Genomic DNA, 20,255 nt, shown 5'->3' with positions numbered 1-20,255 from the left:
TGGGACCCGAAATGGGATTTTGCTTGTGGCTCGGATTTTATTTTATGTTATTAATTTAATTAAATTAATTTTAATTGGAAAATAGAGTTGAAAGAGGAGTGAGAGAAGACAGGGATGTGTGGGGATAACAATGATTGAAAACACTTGGTGTAGAAAGTTCCACAAGGGGCATTTCATTATTTAAGGGATTATTATTTCAACAAAAATATAAGACATTTAAGAATATAAATAAATAAATAGTTTTGTTTGTTTCCTTTTGTCACTCGGCTTTAAATGTTTTGTTTTAATTTTTAAAAAATGCAGTAAAAAATGATTTATAATTAGGGTTTCCGTCGATATTTCATCGTTAGCAACCTCCTATTTATCGATCATCAAAACCATATGCTTGATCAACTTCTCTAGTGGCATTGTCTATGCTCGATCAACTTCTTTAGTGGCATTGCCTTCTAACTGGCCAGCATATACCTCTATTAAATCCACCTAAACTTGAAGGTACGATCGATCCAATCAATTGAGTCTTCTTAATTCCACCTGAACTTGAAGGTACAATCGTTCCAATCAATTGGGACTTCTTAATTCCACCTGAACTTGAAGGTACGATCGATCCAATCAATTGGGTCTTCTTAATTCCACCTAAACTTGAAGCTACGATCGATCCAAGCAATTAGGTCTTCTCCTATCCAAACCAATCTCAAAACTGACGGATCATATTTAAAAGACAATCTATAACACTATGGCTTATTGTCCTTATGGTACGACGGTAGCTTGAATGCGACTTCTACGACTACTCAATCGATTAGAATAAACTAAGGGAAGAAGATTTCTCTCAGTAACCTAACTCGCTTGGTCTCCTGTTTCTACCGAATAAATCCAGAATACCCAATTTCAGTACGGTTATTCAAGTGACCAAATATTAGCTACTAGTAGTACAAAACAACAAACGGCCTATCCAAGCTTCAAAGTAGTCTTTATAAACAGAGAGCCACAAATAATAAGTAGATAAATAACCTCCACATATGGTACATGCAATCATAAATCACTGAAGTTTCTTGGATTGGTTGGTTCTCTTCTTCTCTTTCTCCTACACGATGGTTTTCAGCTGGATTGATTGGGACGCCATTGATGCAGCTCGAGCTGGAGAGATCTCAGAGACCACCAACACAGAGTCCCCCTGTTTCACTAATCCCTTTGATTTCACAAGCTCGATGCCCCTCCAGATGTTTGCTTCAATGTCTTCTGAGAGCTCAATGCGCAGAGGAAACACTCCCCATTGCAGATTCAAAGCCATTCTTGTGCTATCATCATCGGTCAATGCAAATATAGGCGGCCTTGGGCGGTTGCGGGATAGAAGAGATGCCATGTGCCCTTGCGTTGTGAGCACAAATATGGCGTCTACTGAAAGCCTGTTAGCTGCCAAAAACAACATGGAGATGTTTGTTTTGGTGGAAACGTGGGCCAAATGCACTTAGCAACACTCAAACAAAACAGTAGTTTTCGTTCAAAGGTAATTAATTTACTTCTTGACACCTAACTAAGTGCAAGGATCAGTTCTACAACAGCTTCATACCACAAAAACATCAAATAAACTTCTAAACTTTAATTTGTGTGCCTAATAAATTCTTCAGCGAACTTTAAAATATGCTATGAACTATTAAATACAAAATTAAAAAATTAAGAGATTTATCATACACATATTTGATACTTTCTAAAGTTAATGACAGAAAAATTATGAATATATTAGACACTTTTTAAAGTTCAAGGCTTACTGGATACATAATTGAAAGTTTAAGAATATATTAAACATTTTTTTGAAAGTTCGGCTATCAATAAATACAAATCTAAAAGTTTAGGAACTAAACTTATAATTTAACTAAATATCTCTAACTATCTCCCATACGAACGGTAAGTCTCACGCAGGTTCATATTGATATTTAGAAGCTATTCTTGTGCTTGTAAAAATTACTCTAACTATCTCCCATACGAACTGTAAGTCTCACGCAGGTTCATATTGATATTTAGAAGCTATTCTTGTGCTTGTAAAAATTACTCTTCACTTTTTACGAAGATTTTAAGACTATTCTTGAAGTAGAAATTTTTTAGAATTTAAGACGATAATATATTCTATGAAGAATGGTTGAATAAAAGCCAAAAGCCAAACTGTTTTACCTAATTCAGCAGCAGAATTGCAAATTTCTTCTGCAATGCGATCGTGCAATGACACCCCAAGTTGATAGTGGGGAAGGAAATTTTCCCTATTTTCTTCGCGACTCCATAACTCCATTCGGCAGCTGGCCATCTGTAGAACCGAAAGCGCTTTCTGTCCATATGATCCTATGGCAGACTCCCCAGATAACATTAATGCATCAGCATACTGTCGGACAGCCTCCGAAACATCTGCAACCTATTCAACACCCCCCCAAAATGGATCATCATTATAGTCTTCAACATTTTGAAAATCATTCCAAACATGCCTGAAATTAGAAACCGAAAATAAAATTTTCATACCTCAGCTCGTGTTGGTGTAGGATATTCAACCATCGACTCTAGAAGTTGAGAAGCTATGATCACTGGTTTGTTCAGTTCCCTACAGACACTAGTTATTTCCTCTTGGACTGCTGGTATCTGCTCCAGCGGAATTTCAACCCCAAGATCTCCTCGAGCCACCATGATTCCCTCAGAGGCCTCTATAATTTCTTCCAGATTCTGAAGAGACTCCAAGCTTTCGATCTTAGCCAATACCCTTACGGATCTGTGCATGAAAACAGATTTTCCCCTTCATCACTAAATTGAGTTTTGAAATTACCCAAAATATCTGTTTCAGTAGCAATATTTTGCCAGAAATTTTTTAGGGAAAAGAATGTCTCTATAATTGTAGCTGTGCTGATGAAAATTCAATTGAAAAGGACGTGGGGATTTATCGTTCATGCATAGCAGTGGTAGTGATAGTGATAGTTCAACCCAATTCATGGTAAAAGTTGACTTCTTATGCTTACTTTGCTGGTTTTGTTGATAGGAAGTTCTTTAGATGCTTGACAGGATCTGCACTGTTCACGAAGGAAAGAGCAATGAAGTCGACGCCTTCCGCAATGCCAAATTCAATGTCCGACCAATCCTGTAATACACCATGAAAAAACAGGGTTTAAACGCAGAGATCCGGCATCATCCAAGAAGACATGATTAATTAAATTCTTTTACTCATGTTTATGCATTAATATGAAAAGGCCAATCAATAAAATACATCATATTTTAAACTTTCAACATCATTCTCTGTCTATAACCGTCTATAACCGCCCAAGCCCACCGCTAGCAGATATTGTTTACTTTGGCCTGTTACGTATCGTCATCAGACCTACGGTTATAAAATGCGTCTACTAGAGAAAGGTTTTCACACTCTTACAAAGAATACTTGGTTCCCCTCTCCAACCAACGTGGAATCTCAGAATCCACCCCTTGGGAGCAGCGTCCTTGTTGGCACACCACCAGACGTTTGGCTCTGATACAATTTGTAATAGCCCAAGTCCACCGCTAGCAGATATTGTCCACTTTGGCCCATTACGTATCGCCGTCAACCTCACGGTTTTAAAATGCGTCTACTAGAGAGAGGTTTCTACACCCTTATGAGAAATGTTTCTTTCTCTTCTCCTAATGATGTGGAATCTCACAATCCACTTCCATTGGTGGGTCAGCGTTCTTGCTAGCACACCACTCAATGTCTGGCTCTGATACCATTCGTAACAACCTAAATCCATCGCTAGCAGATATTATCCGCTTTGGTCCATTATATTTTGTCATCAGCTTTACGGTTTTAAAACGTGTCTACTACGGAGAGATTTTCATCCCTTATAAAAAATGTTTCGTTCCCATCGCCAACGTGAGATCTCAAACTAAAATCTAACTCACATATTTCATCACAACTAAATTTCTCAGAATGAGTATTGATATGCATCAGAGACACGTTCCTACCTTTCTCGACAGCGTTGGAGACTCGTGATTTCTCACAACAACCCTCCCATCTCTCCAAAAGCTGCACTTTGCTCGAGGAAGAAACAAACCAGGGTCTGTGCACCTGCAGCTTAAATCATTCCCAATCTTTTCAATAACCTCAAAGGTTGCCATTCCTCCATCAATTACAATTGAATCACCCACTTGAATACCTGCCCAAACTCATAAAAGAAAGCTCATCAACATCAAACTCATATTCTAATTAACTTGTGGGATTCAAATATTTCTTCTAATCACAATCCAGAAGACGAAGAAACAAAAGATTCAAGACACACCTTCAGAGAAACCTTCATAGCTCGCTTGAACAGTGAATGGACGAGAGCCCTCAAATTTCTCAGCAGTGAACAACCAGATTGAACCATCCTGAACAATCATGGCCAGAAAATTTAGACTCAGTGTTCTTAATTTACAGAAGAAAACAGTGAACATAGTATCATATTTCAGTTAAATAGCAGCAAAAAATAACAGAGATATAACATTACCTCTACTTTTATGGAGGAAGGAGCTCCATGATCAACCACATGAATCTGACTCCCTTCAGTATCGATCATCACCGAAATACAGAATCCTTTCCCCTCATTTAACTTCTTGATCTTCCGAATCACATCGCAATGCCACTCTCTCGAATTGTGGCACATATTCAATCTCGCAATGTTCATACCTTCCAATGCCAACTTCTCCAGATCCTCAATCGCACTACACGCAGGGCCAATAGTACATACAAGCTTCGTCTTCCTCATCCCTAAAAATCCTTTCTCCTTCAACTCCCTTTCCGCTACAATATCAAGCCCTAATGTCGCTTCTAAGCCCTCCAATCTTCTCAATCTCTCCGCATCCTCCAAATCCACTTGCATTACCGCCTTCACCCCATTTCCAACTCTCCCCGTCGTCCTCCGATTGCACCAAACTGTTCGACCGAAAACCGGCATGCCAAAACCCGAACGCTTCAAATCTAATACAGGATTTTTCGCAACAAAATTGCAACCAGCACGAATCATCATAGCATTTACCTCCGCCATTGACAAAGAGCAACAACAAAAGAAAAAAGCTCAGCAGCTATCTTCGTCGTTCTTCAGCAACAGGCCTTGGATAGCCTTCGAATAGTATTGTCCGCCGAGTTTGGAACAGCGGTAACAAACAATGGTGGATTTTACAAGAAAAGCAGAAGAAGAATATTCGGCGAGAAGATTTATCGCGTAAAACCCTAATATAGTTGTAAATCTTGAAGACTTTTGGCGCTCTGTTAGGTGCTGATCAATATTAATTAATTTAAACTTACCGGTCAACTAACTTTCCCGACGTTTCGTCTGATGCTGCCACGTGGCGGCCGGCCACTGTTTCCTGCAGTTTTGTCTTATGCTGTAACCTTCTTGCCATTTCTTTTCTTTTTTTTAAATTTTTTTAATTTTCGAAAATGTTAAACATGTTTTTTTTATTTAATTTTTAATTTCATTTTAAATAATGGAATAATAATAATACCTTCAATTCTATTATGATTTTGCCACGCAACAATGTTTTCAAAATACAAAACGACTAATAAAATAGTTTTTTAAAATGTTTTATTTTTTATTTTTTTTAATTCAAATGCGTTTATTCAGAGGAAATAAATTTAAAAAATAAATGCAAATTTTTAGATAAAAAATAATTATCAATAAAACATATATAGGGACTAGGGAGTGGACAAAGATGTACGGAAGGCATTATGCAAGACCCACCAATATAAATGCCTTTTGGATCTACCCAGTTGGTGGTAGACAGCTGTCTCCCTTTCTTTTATTCCTTAACTAAAATTAAGAGTAAAAAAAATTCGTTTCTAAATTCATGATTTGAATTACTATACCGTAAACTCATATTTATTTAAGAACCATCGTATGCAACTTTTATTTTAATACCTAAAATCATTATACTAAATCAATAACCTGTTATTTAAATAATTCATAGCCAATTCAAATGGTGTAACTCTCATGCTTATCAATACACAATAATCATAACTGTATTTTAAAATTTTAAAATTAAAAAATAAATTAAACTTCTATATGTATTTGGTATATTCTTATCATCTACCATGAAGTTCGTGTGGCATGATTATTTCGTATAAAAAATACAATAGCTCAAATATTGAGAAACTCTCAAATTGCATTCTAATTCTAACCACTATGTCTTTGCTTTTCAGGGTCTTACTCATAACATTTGACTCGAGGTTAAATGTATGCACAAAAACACTCCAAAATTTTAACATGTAAGCACGTTTTTTCATTTAATACACGAATCAACTATTATTGTGTCGATTTCTAATTCTACTAGAGCGTCTGACGGGAGTCACGATCTCTTCGTCTCCATTTTTCTGCCAAAAAAAACGAAAACAAAAACAAAAATTAGTTTTTTTCAAAATTTTTTATTAGTTTTATTGTAGTCTATTAAAATTCTAACCGTTCTAAATATAGTTTCTATTTTAAAAATAAAATAAAATATTATAATTTTAAAAGTACTCTATATCATCTTCATTTAAAAAAAAACATTAAAATAATAATAATAATTTAAATCACTAATTTAAGGGGAAAAAGGAAAAAAAAAAAAGGTTAAGTTTTGAGATACTCACATGCTTGATTGGGATCTTCTCATAAGTTGTGAAACGCCCATAAGATGGAGAAGCCGAAGAGGACACTGAGTAATCATCCAAAGAAGAAGAAGCCATGGATTCTCGTGAATTCTCCATCCTAATCTTCCTCCTCCCATGGCTATGGCTCTGAACTTCACTCGATCTGGTCGCTGCTTCAGCGATGGATTCTCTTCTTGAATTCTCCCTCCTCACATGGCTATGGCTTTGAAATTCATTCGATCTTTTTGCTGTTTCTGTTTCTCCTTCTCTCACGCTGCTGTACTGGAAAAAACTACTCGTTTCAGAAGAGCAAAATTCTCCGGCCATATCATCGTCGTCATCATCCGGTGCTTCTTCTTCTTCTTCCTCTTCCACCAGACTCTGGTTCGTCTTCTTATCTTTCAGCAATGGCTCCTCTTGCTGCTCTTCCGCAATGGCCGCTGTGGATGTTGTTCGTCTTGAGCCTGATTTTCTTGCATAAATCAGTCCTGCAGGTATAATAAGAAATAAACCTAGCAGTATTGCAGATATTATTGCAGCCGTGTTCTGTGTGAAATCACGAGAGATTCCGGTGGCTGTTCTGATGAGATCGACGATTTTGCCGCCATTTTCTTCTTCAACATCAGATTGATGTTCAGATGGAGGAGAAGAAACTGGAGGTGACTGGTATTGAAATTCTGTGTTTGTTTCTTCCTGTGTTTCCCCTGTTGCTGCTGCTTGTTCAATTTGATCATGTAATTTAAAATCAGACGATGAAGAAGCTTTGAAATTCTCTACGGTTTTCTCTTGAATGAATTCTTCTTCAACGATTTCTAGTAATGATTCTTCAGAAGCCTCGTCATTCTCTTCTTCGCTGTCTTTCTGATCATTGGCTTTGGCTTCAGCCTTTTGAAACGGTTCTTCTTCTACTTCTTCGTTCTGAGATTCTCTTTCAACAGTTTCGATTCCAATTTCTCTCACCTTCATGGCTTCGGTATCTTGTGCTTCTTCTTGCTGTTCTTGTCCCTCTATATTCTGACCTTCTCCCTCAATATGTTCAATGATTTCTTGTAATGATTCTTCAGAAGCCTCGTCATTCTCTTCTTCAATGTCTGCTGAATCATTGGTTCTGGCCTCAATCTCTTGAAACGATTCTTCTTCTGCTTCTTCATTCTGAGATTCTATTTCAACAGTTTGGATGCCAATTTCTCTCACCTTTATGGCTTCAACCTCTTGTGCATCTTCTTCTTGTTCTTGTCGCTCTTTATTCTGACCTTCTCTGTCCTTCATGGCTTCCATTGCATTCATCAAATTGTTTTCTTCTTCCCACACGTTCTGATTAGATAATACAAGACACTGCTCATCCTTATTGACATCCCCGTACTCAGTTTGGTTCAGAAATATCAATGGCGGCCCTCCTCTGAAGTTGAAAACCACATCAGAAATAAAAGAGATGGAATTCGCATGCCAAATCTCAAGTTTCTCAACCAACACATTGAAATTCGTTTTAGCAGACTCGAAAATTTCGGACTGATCCCCCGTTGTTAACATGGTTGATCTTTGGAAGATAGTTGGATCATGGACATTCACAACACAAATCGACAAGCAAGCAGTAAACAAAATCAAAAGCAGAGAACTGATCTTGAGTATCCTAGACAGCTTCGACGACTTTTTAACTTCCGTGGGGCCTTGTTCAGAAACATTAACCTCTTCTTCTTCTTTTTCTTCTTCTTTCATCTGTGATTCATTGGAAGAAACTTCATCAGATTCTTTCTGTGGATCTTCACAGTCAATCTCCTCCGAAGAGGAAAAGAGTTCCTCAAACCTACCGTCTGGTCGATTGATTCTTCGGTTTGGGTTGTAATGGAGGAACTGTGGCCTTGGCGACAGATAATTAGTTTTAGGATCATAAGGAGTGATTATGGGATCAGCATCCATAGGTGCTATCATTGGAGAAGAAACTGGACTGATGTTAAAACTTGGGTCAAGATTAACAGAATCCACTTCTTCAGTTAAATTACTGTTAACCGAAGACTCTAAAGCGTTGTTCGAGACAACCTCGAAATCAGAAAATCTCATAATCTTTGAAGCTTCGGGAGTTACAGCTGCAATGTCGGAATCTGAAATCGGACCGATTTCAGGCTCTGCGTTGGCCTCAACAGCCACTGTTACAGCTTCTGGGTTCGGATCGTGTCCATGTCGGTATGTGTATTCCGAATCGTCACAGAAATCAGAAATAACCTCAAAACCACCGAATGTCACAGTTTTAGAAGATTTGGAAGATGCTGCTGCAATGGCAGATTTAGGAATCGGACCAATTCCAGACTTCGTATCGGTTACAGCCGCCATTGTTACCAACTCCGGGTTCAAATCATATCGGTAAGTAGATTCTGAATCCTCGTACGAACCAGAAATGACCTCAACACCACCGAATCTCACTGTTTTTGTTGATTTAGGATTTGAAATTAGAGGCATTGGAGGGTTCGTATCGGATTCAAATGCCATTGATGCCTCAGGAGTTGGATTCATCGAGTTGAGTGAAGAGCTTTTCATGCCGGAAAATGAAAGAGACGAACGAACTGGCTCGTTCCGATCGCCCAGAATCTTCTTCTTCGGAGAGACGGCAATCTTGGAGGCGGCGGAAATTGTAGACGACATGAAATTCTTCATCGATTTTCCGACCGTCGGCGAACGGACTCTGGTGAGTTTCGGACTCTGATCTTTCCCATTTTCTTTATCCTCATTGTCTCGAGAAGTAAATAGAATTTCTCTGCTCACAGAATTCCTTTGTGGAGGATAATCTGCAACTTTGATTCAAAGAAACAAATAAGAATAAAGATCGCAGAAACGTTGAAGATGGAAATCATCATGTTTAGAAGAACAAAGAAAGGAACGGATTATATCGATGGAAGAATCGAAATGGCTATGCTAGTGAGCATCAGAGATTCTTTGATTCTGTAACCCTAACCCTAATAAATTTTCTCATCCAATTTCTCGGCAACCAAACAAATTTCCAGTTCTAAAGGAAGAAACCAAGCAAGGAGAGAGCAGAATCAGAGAAAAACATAAAGGAAAAGCAGATATTCTAGCCACTTTCTCAGCAACCAAACAGAATTAAACCACTCTAAGATCACAGGAAAGAAACCAAGCATGAAGAAAACTCAAACAAACCGGAGGGACTATTCGCCGGAGTGATCGGATTCAAGCTTCTCAAACTGGTGGCGATCGACGGCTTCGAAAACGGATTACTGGAGAAGCTCCGGTAGACAGGGTTGCCGATTTCGGAATTTCTCGAAATAGGGCTTGTTCTTCCGGTCACCATCGACGGTGAAGACGATCTGTTAGACGGCAGCGCCATTAAAATGGATTTGGGTGAAGATTTCAGATATAAAGGAAAAGAGAAATTTGAGAGATTCAAATTGGATCAGAAATGAAATGTCGGCGAAAATATTTAAGGGGAGAGAGAGGGGTTTTTGGTGAAGATGATTCTTATTTTCTTGGTTAGTAACGACTAGTTTTCAAATTTAATGAAGGGATCTTCTGGAACTTAAAAAATAGAGGATTTTGTATTGGACCGTTGTAGTTGCGAAGAATAGGTAAGCAAGCGTGCGAATTTGGGAAGGAATAGAAGCGTTTATAGCCGTTGGATCTATATCTACGGATTGAGTAGATCCAGGCATGTAGCCGTTGACATAATTTTTCTTCCGCACATGTTTTTTTTAAATAATTTCGATTATAATTTATTTCAAAAGAGAGAAAAAAAAAATTAATATTCGTTGATATACTTTTATAAATCTTATAATTAATTATACGATAATAATAATTTCAATGCCCGAAAATAATAGTGAATATGTCTTAAAAAAAAATGCATAGTGCATTTTGCAATTTTGTTTTTTTTATTTTATTTGTTGTTAGCAAATTTAACTTTAGGACGGGTAGGCTTATGTTGGGATTTAATTTAACAATGCTATCCATATTGTTAAAAGGACACAATAAATGTACATTAAATTAAAAAATCATTTAAAATCCATTACCCATCGTTACCAATAAAAATTATAAAGAAATATCCTATATTAACTTGTTTTTTTTTATTCACTGTGTTTATGTTAAATTTTAAAATTAATTTTGGGATTTAAAAAATTCATATTTAATATTTATATTTTTAAAAGATATAATTTCATTTTTATGTTATTTACTAGACTTTTTATTTTATTTTAATATTATGAAAATAGATAAAATTTATAATTTAATTTTATTTTGACCTGGTCCTACTCAATCCATTGTTTAGCAGTCAGTTAAATCACGCCATGTTTGAAGTCTACCACTTCATCAATATTATCGTTGGAGGAAATTTATAATACACGAGTGATATCAAAAGGCTGAACTTATGATTTAATATTTTAATTGTCCACAAATAATTACAAATATAAAATAAATCTTAAAATATTATTATAGTCCATGTCTAGTTCTATCCTAATTCAACAATAAATAAATAAATAAATATTAAAAAAAAAACCGCCAAATCTCTTTAATGTTTCATTTCATGCAGGAAATTTATAATACACGAGTGATATCAAAAAGCTGAATTTATGATTTAATATTTTAATTGTCCACAAATAATTACAAATATAAAATAAATCTTAAAATACTATTATAGTCCATGTCTAGTTCTATCCTAATTCAACAATAAATAAATAAATAAATATAAAAATAAAAATAAAATAAAAATAAAAAAACCGCCAAATCTCTTTAATGTTTCATTTCATCACACGCAGTCTTTTCACCTCGACCTCCCTCCCTCCATTTTTAGAATCCTTGAATCCTGCACAGCTCCGTTCACCGCCTCCACCAATCTTCCATTACATCACCTTACAACCCTCCGCCCTGCGTGTAAGATATCCAGCATCCGATGTTCGTACAGCAGTATCCACAACTCTTTTACGCGCTCCGTATCAAGAAATTATATATTCCGTTAAGGACAACCCCTCGCGTAAATTGCTTTGAATGGGTAAATCAATCATTTGATCAGTCATCCTAAAATTAGGATTCATTTCTTGTCGCAAATATTCACTTGTACCATACCATATCAAAATGGACTGGCGCCAAGCCTCCTCAATTTCTCCCCATCTTCCACCACATTTCCCATATCCGCCCAAATCCGTTCGAATTCTCAGTTGCCTCTTAAAGACTCTCTTCTGTGGATCAATCGTACTGCGCTCTGCGGTGAATTGTCGGTTGACGATGTTGGGAAACGGGTTCGGCTGTGTGGTTGGGTCGCCCTGCATAGGGTTCACGGTGGTCTAACGTTTCTCAATCTTCGAGACCACAGTGGTATTGTTCAGGTGCTTATTTTTATGTGTTTTTGTTACTTCTGTTTGAATTCTTGGGACTGGCAAGTTCTATTGTTGTGAATTGGTTTTTACTGCTTGAATTAGGTGACTACGCTCCCCAACGAATTTCCAGATGCTCATTCGACTATTAATGACTTGCGGCTTGAGCATGTTGTTGCTGTAGAAGGCACTGTACGGTCTCGGCCTGGCGATTCAGTTAATGTAAAAATGAAAACAGGCTTGATAGAGGTATGTAAGAACTTTGATTTTATTTTACTGTTCATGTAGCCTGGCATTGGATTGGAAATGTTTTGACGAACACGACTCTCCACAATAGTATGATATTGTCCACTTTGAGCATAAGCTCTCGTGGCTTTGCTTTGGACTTCCCCAAAAGGCCTCGTACCAATGAAGAGAGTATTCTTTGATTATAAACCCATGATCATTCCCTAAATTAGTCGACGTGGGACTTTCATCATCCAACATTCAGTTTTCTCGCTCATTAAATTATGCTCATGCCTGCCCTCCACGGTCCCCATGGCCATCTCCGAATGAACAAGAATTTTAAGCTAGATTTTGAATTTTCAAGTATTTAATCGCAGGCTTGAACCTAGTATGTTGGAGGAATTTCCGAACATCACAAGCTTTTGCAAAATAAATTCATTCATTCTTGCTAAGAAACAATTCTGGGAGTTACTGGTCACGGTTGTTAAAGATAGATCAGTCGAAGTGATTAGTTCTTTTGGGTGTCCTGGAGTCGCCACATAAATGCTGCTTCTAGCATGGAACACTTGTTTTGGTTGCATGGTATATTTATCTCAACTTGAAGGCAAGAATTCTAAGGTTGTAGCCATAAAAGCACCCTTTTTAAAGGGGAAACTTCAGAATTTTTGAAGGAGGGGATAGAGATGGGGTTTGTGGGATTTAATTTTATAGTTTTATTTTGATAGTTTTATGGAAATCGTTCTCTGTCACGCTCTTTATTGGTGTAAATCCTCACATCTCTTTAAGGATTAAAGTCTTTCTACTTCACTCACCTGTTGGAAATCCTTTTTGTATCCACCTACGGTGGAGTGAGCCCTTTTGTACATTTCATTCATCAATGAAATCAACGTCAGATTAAAACGAGCTGAGCATTTATAGGTACCGGTACCTTGATCTACGAAGGAAGCAAATGAATTTTAACATAATGCTCCGGCATAAAGTGGTGAAGCTCATGCGTAGATATTTAGAGGATGTACAGCTCTGTTTATAATTTTAACATTTTTGGCCTTTTTTGATGTTTTCTTGAATAATTCTCTGCATTAGAATTTTTACATTATACTGTATGGATGGTTAGAAATTGAATTTTTATAGCCATACTTCGATTCTGAACTTTTGATGGTTATAAGGTAGATTGAGACGCCAATCCTTTCTAGATCTACTCCAGAAGGTGCTCGGGATTATCTAGTGCCGTCTAGAGTTCAGGTAGCCTATATTGACTCAACTTCTTATTGATTCTGATTGCTCTCGAGGCGGGTTGTTTTGGTAACTAGTATTTTTCAATCCAAAAACTTAAAATAATTTTCTTGAGAAATCTGAATGTGATGCCATTTTCAGTTTCTAGCTATGTTCTTTATTGCTTTTTTATTTGGGTAGTTGGTATACCTTGTTAATTCATATCACAGTAAGTGGTAAGTAACTTGTAGAGCATAATATTCATTCCCTTTTAAGACATTTCGTGCCAAAAGTTTATAAACGGAAATGGAGGTGTTAAGAAAGTGCAGTTAGGTCCACATTTTTTATGTTTTTCTGTATTCGCAGAATGCCTATTCTTTGAGGTGGTGAAGTTAATTACCTTTTCCTCAAAAAAAAAAAACATAATTGTTGTTTCCCGACAAAGAAGATAACAATATAACATAATTGTGTTCATTGCTTTTGTTGCTGTACATTGGTGGAGGGAGTTTGAGAATTCACAAACGTGAAGTTCAAGAGAAGGTTCTGGAGATTGTGGGAATCTCTCATGAACAGGTAAAAGCTAAAAGGGTTTCATGGTTCATTAATTTGGTTTGGTCCCATTAATTTATGAGGCCGAACTGATTGTTTGGTTCAGCTGGTCCAGGGAAGATATTATCATCTCCTTCAATATTATTAGTTTTTCTTGTTCTTTTCTGGCTTGGCAGGCAGAAGCGAAGTTCGGTTATTTATTGGAGGCACTAGACATGGGTGCACCCCCTCATGGTATTAACCATTAAAGCTTTCTTCCAGTGCCTAAAACTTTAAGTCATCCTTATTGTTTAAATGCATTTCAATCATGCCAGTACTGATAATATATTGAAATTTTTAATATTGGGTTGCCTATTTTGATACTAAATCTGGTTCTTTATAAGTTCTTTTAGGGGAGACTTGGAGAACTTTCTTAGGTTTTTTTTTTATTTTTGCATCTGATCTGACTTATGAGAGAATAAGATGAGGAAAGAGCTTTCTATTCAAGGGATTATGGAGAGTTTCTACTTGGTGTTTATGTTAGATTTATAGATTATTTGTCCAATTACGAAGTAGTTTACAATATTTATTCAACCTCTAGGAGACTAGGATTGGAAAATCAGCCAGGGGTGGGCCTTTCAGTAGGGCTTGAAATGACCATAGATATCTTTGAAGACCCCATGTGGAAGATTTAATGATCTAAATTGTTTGTTTGTCTTCCAAATTTGGTTTCGGGTGAAGCTTCCTCCAACATTAGTGTAACAGATATTGTCCGCTTTAGTCCGTTATGCGTTTTCTATGGAAAGGGTCTAGCCCTACTCCGACTGGTGCCTCGCACCGTCCAGTGACGGGCTCTAATATCATTTGTAATTGTCCAAACCCACTACTAGCAGATATTGTCCTCTTTGAGCTTTCCCTTTCAGCCTTCCCCTCAAGGTTTTTTTAAAACGCGTCTACTAGGAAGAGGTTTTCAAATCTTTATAAAAAATGTTTCGTTTCCCTCTCCAACCGATGTGGGATCTCTCAATTAGTGGGTTGTGAGCATAATACAAAGCGGGTCCTCAAATACTTGGTTACCAATAGAAAGAACGAAACAGAAAAAAGAAGTGCAATATGAATATCGGTGTGGTAGTGGACCGACTAAATAGATGAATGGTGTATTCTATTCGGGATAATAATCGGTGCGTTTATCTCTACTAAGCCAGGCTCATATTGACTTCTATTTCATATACATGACTAGTGGTCCTCATAGCCATTAATAATATGTCTATTTCTTTTGTTTTAACCTTTTTTCCCCTTGGTGCAGGGGGCATTGCTTATGGGTTGGACAGATTAGTCATGTTATTGGCAGAGGCAAATTCCATTAGGGATGTCATAGCTTTCCCAAAGACAACAACAGCACAATGTGCCCTCACAAAAGCTCCTTCAGAAGTAGATCCCCAACAACTCAAGGATTTATCATATCAGAACCAATAAGTTTACGTTCAGGTGCTCGTCCAGTCTGGTTCGGTTCAACTTTTAATTCTATATTCACCTCACTCGGCCCGTAATTTTTCGACTCAATGGCCTTGCATGTTTTGAATCCGTGTTAGGATGTGATGAGCAATAAACACAAATTTTTGTAAGTTAACGAAGTTCATCAAATCCCGTTAACAGGATCGGAGTTCTTCTAGTTACAACGTCGAACATGTTGACCTAATTTAGTGATGGGCGTTTTAGTTTGATGTCATACACAGTATAGGTATAGTGTGCTGTGTTTGGCTGTTACTTAATGTCTTTTAATTTGGTTGGGCCGTTTTTGGTGCTTGTGGTTTTGGTGCAGACAGGCGATTATCGGTTGTCAAGCAAAAGGTAGAAGCATGTGGATAAGAAGATGGGTGTGCAGATTGCTTCGATTCTCTTACCATAAAAAGGTAAACAATAAACAGAATTATTGAGGAATTAATTGTCTTGTCAGGGTTTTTTAAATTATTAATTAACTAATAAATTACTAAACGATACTATGATTTTGATTGCATTTAATTCCTCTTAAATCACTCTTCTTTTGTTCATTAATCTTTAAATTAAATTTGTTAAATTTTCAGTGATATTATAAGGTTTTATGAACATTTTAAATTTTAGAGTGTATGATAAGTTTTGAACGAATTTAATAAGTTTAAGAATTAATTGATCTATTGATACAAAATTTAAATTTTATGTTTAATAGAATTTTAAAATGTTAATTTTGTATCTAAATCATTAAATTTTAAAAAAATTATAAAATTTAAAAATTAAATTTATAATTTTGAAAGTTTAAATATTAAATAGACAAAAACTCTTTTAAAAGATTAAATTATTAATTTAACAAAATAATTAAGTCCAAACATTAACAAAATATATGGGTCTCGTGAATCATTTGTAGGTTTGAATTTGATGTAATATTCTACATAAAAAAATAATTGGAGTTTTTATATTTTACGGGTTTAAAATATTTTGTTAAAAAAATTAGAAAAAAGATAAATAAAGGATTAACACCAAAATAAAAATTGAAAGCTATTGCTAAAATTATTTTAAAAAATGCCAACAAAAGGAAACCAAAGCAGTAAAAAAGTAGTAGTAAATAATTTACAATTATTGTAATTCAAAAAAAGGAAAAAAATAAAATATTTAAAACATTATTTATTTATTTATTGGAGCTGATCCGACAGCTTGAGCTGTGCAAAAATAGTGTCGTACAAAAATAAATAAATAAATAATTAATTAATTCTGGAGGTGTCGTTCTGATCCTTAACGCAATCAGCGGGAGGGGCACTCAGAAGAACAGAACTCGCGACTTCAGAAAACGACACAGCACATCCCCAGCCGACATGTCGACCTGAGTTGGGTGTCAGAGATCAAACCCACCGTGAAGTGGGTCCCTGATACGTTGGATACTGACATGTGTGGGCCCCTTCCATACGTGGCAATAGTGAAAACGACAACATTTCTTGGTCGGATATGACGTGGTCGTATGGCAGCGTACGTGCGGAAGTCTTTAGCTAATGCCTTTTCCAGCTCATTTTCTTTTTAATTAATTAATCTTTTTATTATAAATTTAATGTATATTCATTTTGCTTTAGAATCTCCCACCATATATTTTCCTTATTCATCCTCAGCTGCCAGGTCAAATCGCCTGATTTCTTCCCTCTGTGAGCTTGCTCCCTTCTTCCGCCACGTGTCCCCAACCATTTATTTTTTAATCATTATTTTATTAACATATTTAAATATATGAACATTAATTTTTTTTTAATGCAAAAAGCCTAACCATCCTAATAATAATACATATCCAAAATAATCAGTATAAAAAAAATTAAAAATTAAAAATTAAATTTCATCCATTAAAGAATATATATATTTTATAAAGATAATTTTGTCATCAGCGTCATATCATTCAATTCACGTGAAAATTAATACGGAGATGACCTTATTTGACGACATCCTCTTAACCATTGAGGTGGGCCTTCACCCATTTTGGATTGAAACCGTATGATTCTCTACAAGCTCTTTATGGAGCCTGAAAACGAGTTGCATTCCTTCGTTCATAACATACCTGATAAAAAATGTGAAGGCTTCTAATAATGTTATGTATACTCTTACATCATGTTCGGCTCAAATGATCATCCATCTTAAGTCCGTGAAGGTACCCTCCTTGATCTTTGTTTTTATGTACTAAAACAAGCCGAGATTAATAATACACTAGATTAATCTAACCATTAAGTGAAAAAAAAACACCCTTTTTCATTAGAGAAATTTGAACAAGTTTGTGCAACAAGTTGTCACATGTTATTGCTAAGATGATTGACATGGAGGAAATTTAGGCACTTTATAAGCAGCATTGCTTCTAGAGATGAGTCCTATTATTTTATTTGCTTTTAGCAACTAATATGTCAATAATTTTGTTTAATAAAAAAATATATTACAAAATATAACCAAAAAAATTAATTAAAACATTACAACTCATAAAAGGAAGACCCACTAATATATAACCTTTTTAACTATTTTTTTACCATATGGATATTGTATTATAAAAATAAAAAAAATAATAAAGAAAAAAAAATAGTCTTAATTAAATATTGAAGCTAGAAGAATTGGAAAAGAATAATTGACCCATTTTCCAAATATGGAGACTATTAAGATCGTATAATTTAACCCTTTTCCTTAAATATTTATTTAAATAATATTTTTGGAAAGAAAAAAAAAGAAAAAAAAGGGGATTTTAGTGGGCTTGTGGGACCGACCTCACAGTAGCTCTGCTGTATCCGAAAACAGCCAGCTATGGCTTCCAGCCTGTTTCATCTTCACATCCTCAATACTCCCTTATTATCTTCAATCCCCTTCTTCTCTCTTCCCATTCACTTCTCGCCGGAGAACTCTCTCTCTTCCCTCTAGCTTCTCCTCTTCTCCCGGCGTTCTCCGCCGGCACTGCCTAAATCGACTTCCTCATGGATCCCTGTCCTTTTCTTCGGGTTCTCGTCGGGAACTTAGCCCTGAAGTTTCCGATCGCCGCCAAACCATCTTTCTCCGGCGTGCATCCATCGAGTTCTCCGTGCTTTTGTAAAATTAAACTGAGCGATTTTCCGACGCAGTTCGCTACTGTTCCTCTCGTCGTCGACGGCGAAACTTCCGGCGTGAATAGTTCTTCTTCTGTACTCGCGGCCTGCTTCAGCCTCAATAAATCTCAGATTGAGAAGCTTGTTTCTAAGCGGAAAGATTTGTTAGTGAAGATTGAAGTCTACACCGGCCGCCTTGGTCCGGTTACTTGCGGCGGCGACCTCTTCGGAAGCTCCGCTAAGTTACTCGGCCGAATCGTTGTGCCGGTGACTGGTTCGAGTTTGTCAGAAACTAAACCGTGCGTGTTCCAGAACGGATGGACCGGAATCCGTGGAGGCAGAAAAGGTTACTCATCGGCTCAATTGCACTTGACGGTTCGCGCCGAGCAGGACCCGAGATTCGTGTTTCGGTTCGACGGTGAACCGGAGTGCAGTCCTCAGGTTTTTCAGGTGCAAGGAAGTGTACAGCAACCGGTTTTTACTTGCAAATTCGGTTTCAGAAACGAACGTGATTGGGATCGTTCAAGGTGCGTTCACGAATCTTTCGTGATCTTCTGTTTGTTTCCCGAGAAAATGCAAGAAACGTGCGAAGAAAATCGACGAACAGAGAGAGAAAATTAATTCGTTTGTTTTTCTGTTACTGAATCTCGATTCGCTAAATCTTAATTGCAGGTCGTCAATTACTGAGCAAAGTAGCACCTCGAGGAGTTGGTTACCGAAGATCGGATCCGAGAGGGACCAATCGGCGAAAGAACGAAAAGGATGGTCCATAACGATCCACGATCTGTCCGGATCGCCGGTCGCCGCCGCTTCCATGGTGACACCATTCGTACCGTCGCCAGGTTCGCACCGTGTAAGCCGTTCAAATCCCGGCGCCTGGCTAATTCTCCGCCCGGTCGACGGTAGCTGGCACCCGTGGGGCCGCCTCGAGGCATGGCGGGAGAGCGGCGGCTCAGATTCAATCGGCTACCGATTCGAGCTCCTCCCCGCGACCTCCGCCGCCGCTACGTTAGCGAACTCCACCATAAGCTCGAGCAGCGGCGGGAAGTTCACGATCGATAAGACCGGCAGCGCGTCGCCAGTGATCAGCCCTAACGGAAGCTTCGATCTCGGGTCTGGATCAGGATCTCGACCCGGATCCGGGGATTTCGGGTACTTGACGGCGTATCAGTACAAAGGATTTGTGATGTCGACGAAGGTGGAAGGGATGAAGAAGAAGAATAGGAGGGCAGAGGTGGAAGTGGCGGTTCAGCACGTGACATGCACGGAGGACGCCGCGGTGTTTGTGGCGTTGGCGGCGGCGGTGGACCTGAGTATGGACGCCTGCAGGCTGTTCTCTCAGAAGCTAAGGAAGGAGCTGAGGCAATGAAAAGGCTTATTGTCGTTTCGCTTGAATGAGCTTGTCGTTTTGGAATTTCAGACATTTTTGAATTTTTATATATTCATTTTATTTTTATTTTATTTTTCAATAGTTTGAGTTGTATTTTTTGTACGGAGGAAGAGATCAATAGATGCACGATTCTTATATTATATTATTTATTTATTTTTGTAATATTATAAAGCAAACCCATGAGAAGAATTGGAGGATTAAGAATCCTATGTTGGTGGTTGTACTATATGATATGCATAAAAATAATCCATAAATGTCATGTTCATATCAAGATAATATATATAATAATAATAGATATATAATATAGTTTCTAATCATAACTATCAAGTATTAAACTTTATATTATAACATATAATATAAAGTCTAATGCTTTAAAATATTAAATATTTGGAAAGGACCGAGAAACGTAATTACTATGTTGC

At 37.1% G+C, this 20,255-nt stretch overlaps 4 protein-coding genes and 1 long non-coding RNA gene across 6 annotated transcripts; 3 read left to right on the top strand and 2 right to left on the bottom strand.

Moving 5' to 3' along the window:
- Positions 1-854: 854 nt before the first annotated feature.
- LOC111430639 (plastidial pyruvate kinase 1, chloroplastic-like) lies at positions 855-5,225 on the bottom strand. The gene is made up of 7 exons (XM_023066968.1): positions 4,485-5,225; positions 4,278-4,365; positions 3,964-4,154; positions 2,994-3,112; positions 2,506-2,749; positions 2,167-2,401; positions 855-1,410 (listed from the first exon to the last, which is right to left on the bottom strand). The coding sequence occupies exons 1-7, from the start codon at positions 5,019-5,021 to the stop codon at positions 1,082-1,084; spliced, it is 1,743 nt and encodes a 580-aa protein (XP_022922736.1). The 5' UTR covers positions 5,022-5,225; the 3' UTR covers positions 855-1,081.
- A 1,025-nt stretch (positions 5,226-6,250) lies between these two features.
- Positions 6,251-10,246, bottom strand: LOC111430638. 2 transcript variants are annotated; one of them, XM_023066966.1, is made up of 3 exons: positions 9,752-10,246; positions 6,602-9,387; positions 6,251-6,346 (listed from the first exon to the last, which is right to left on the bottom strand). In XM_023066966.1, the coding sequence occupies exons 1-3, from the start codon at positions 9,936-9,938 to the stop codon at positions 6,272-6,274; spliced, it is 3,048 nt and encodes a 1,015-aa protein (XP_022922734.1). In that variant the 5' UTR covers positions 9,939-10,246; the 3' UTR covers positions 6,251-6,271. The 2 variants fall into 2 exon arrangements, with proteins under 2 accessions (XP_022922734.1, XP_022922735.1); XM_023066967.1 differs by having other exon boundaries at positions 6,602-9,381; positions 9,752-10,245.
- On the top strand, positions 8,872-9,829 carry LOC111430641. Its single transcript, XR_002708347.1, has 3 exons — positions 8,872-8,959; positions 9,037-9,281; positions 9,361-9,829. It is a non-coding gene; the product is annotated as an uncharacterized LOC111430641 (long non-coding RNA).
- Positions 10,247-11,332: 1,086 nt separating the features above from the next.
- Positions 11,333-15,883, top strand: LOC111430532 (aspartate--tRNA ligase, chloroplastic/mitochondrial-like). Its single transcript, XM_023066797.1, has 10 exons — positions 11,333-11,529; positions 11,610-11,922; positions 12,016-12,159; positions 12,740-12,753; positions 13,054-13,147; positions 13,306-13,377; positions 13,831-13,920; positions 14,073-14,130; positions 15,182-15,363; positions 15,698-15,883. Exons 1-9 carry the CDS (start codon positions 11,333-11,335, stop codon positions 15,349-15,351), a joined length of 1,152 nt encoding a protein of 383 aa, XP_022922565.1. The 3' UTR covers positions 15,352-15,363; positions 15,698-15,883.
- A 2,325-nt stretch (positions 15,884-18,208) lies between these two features.
- LOC111430804 lies at positions 18,209-19,978 on the top strand. Its single transcript, XM_023067215.1, has 2 exons — positions 18,209-18,970; positions 19,116-19,978. Exons 1-2 carry the CDS (start codon positions 18,336-18,338, stop codon positions 19,810-19,812), a joined length of 1,332 nt encoding a protein of 443 aa, XP_022922983.1. The 5' UTR covers positions 18,209-18,335; the 3' UTR covers positions 19,813-19,978.
- Positions 19,979-20,255: the final 277 nt, after the last annotated feature.

This window comes from Cucurbita moschata, unplaced genomic scaffold (genome assembly GCF_002738365.1).
Source record: "Cucurbita moschata cultivar Rifu unplaced genomic scaffold, Cmos_1.0 Cmo_Scf00034, whole genome shotgun sequence".
Taxonomy (NCBI): domain Eukaryota; kingdom Viridiplantae; phylum Streptophyta; class Magnoliopsida; order Cucurbitales; family Cucurbitaceae; genus Cucurbita; species Cucurbita moschata.
Note: the sequence above shows the minus strand (reverse complement) of the source record. Positions and strands in the feature narration are given on the sequence as shown.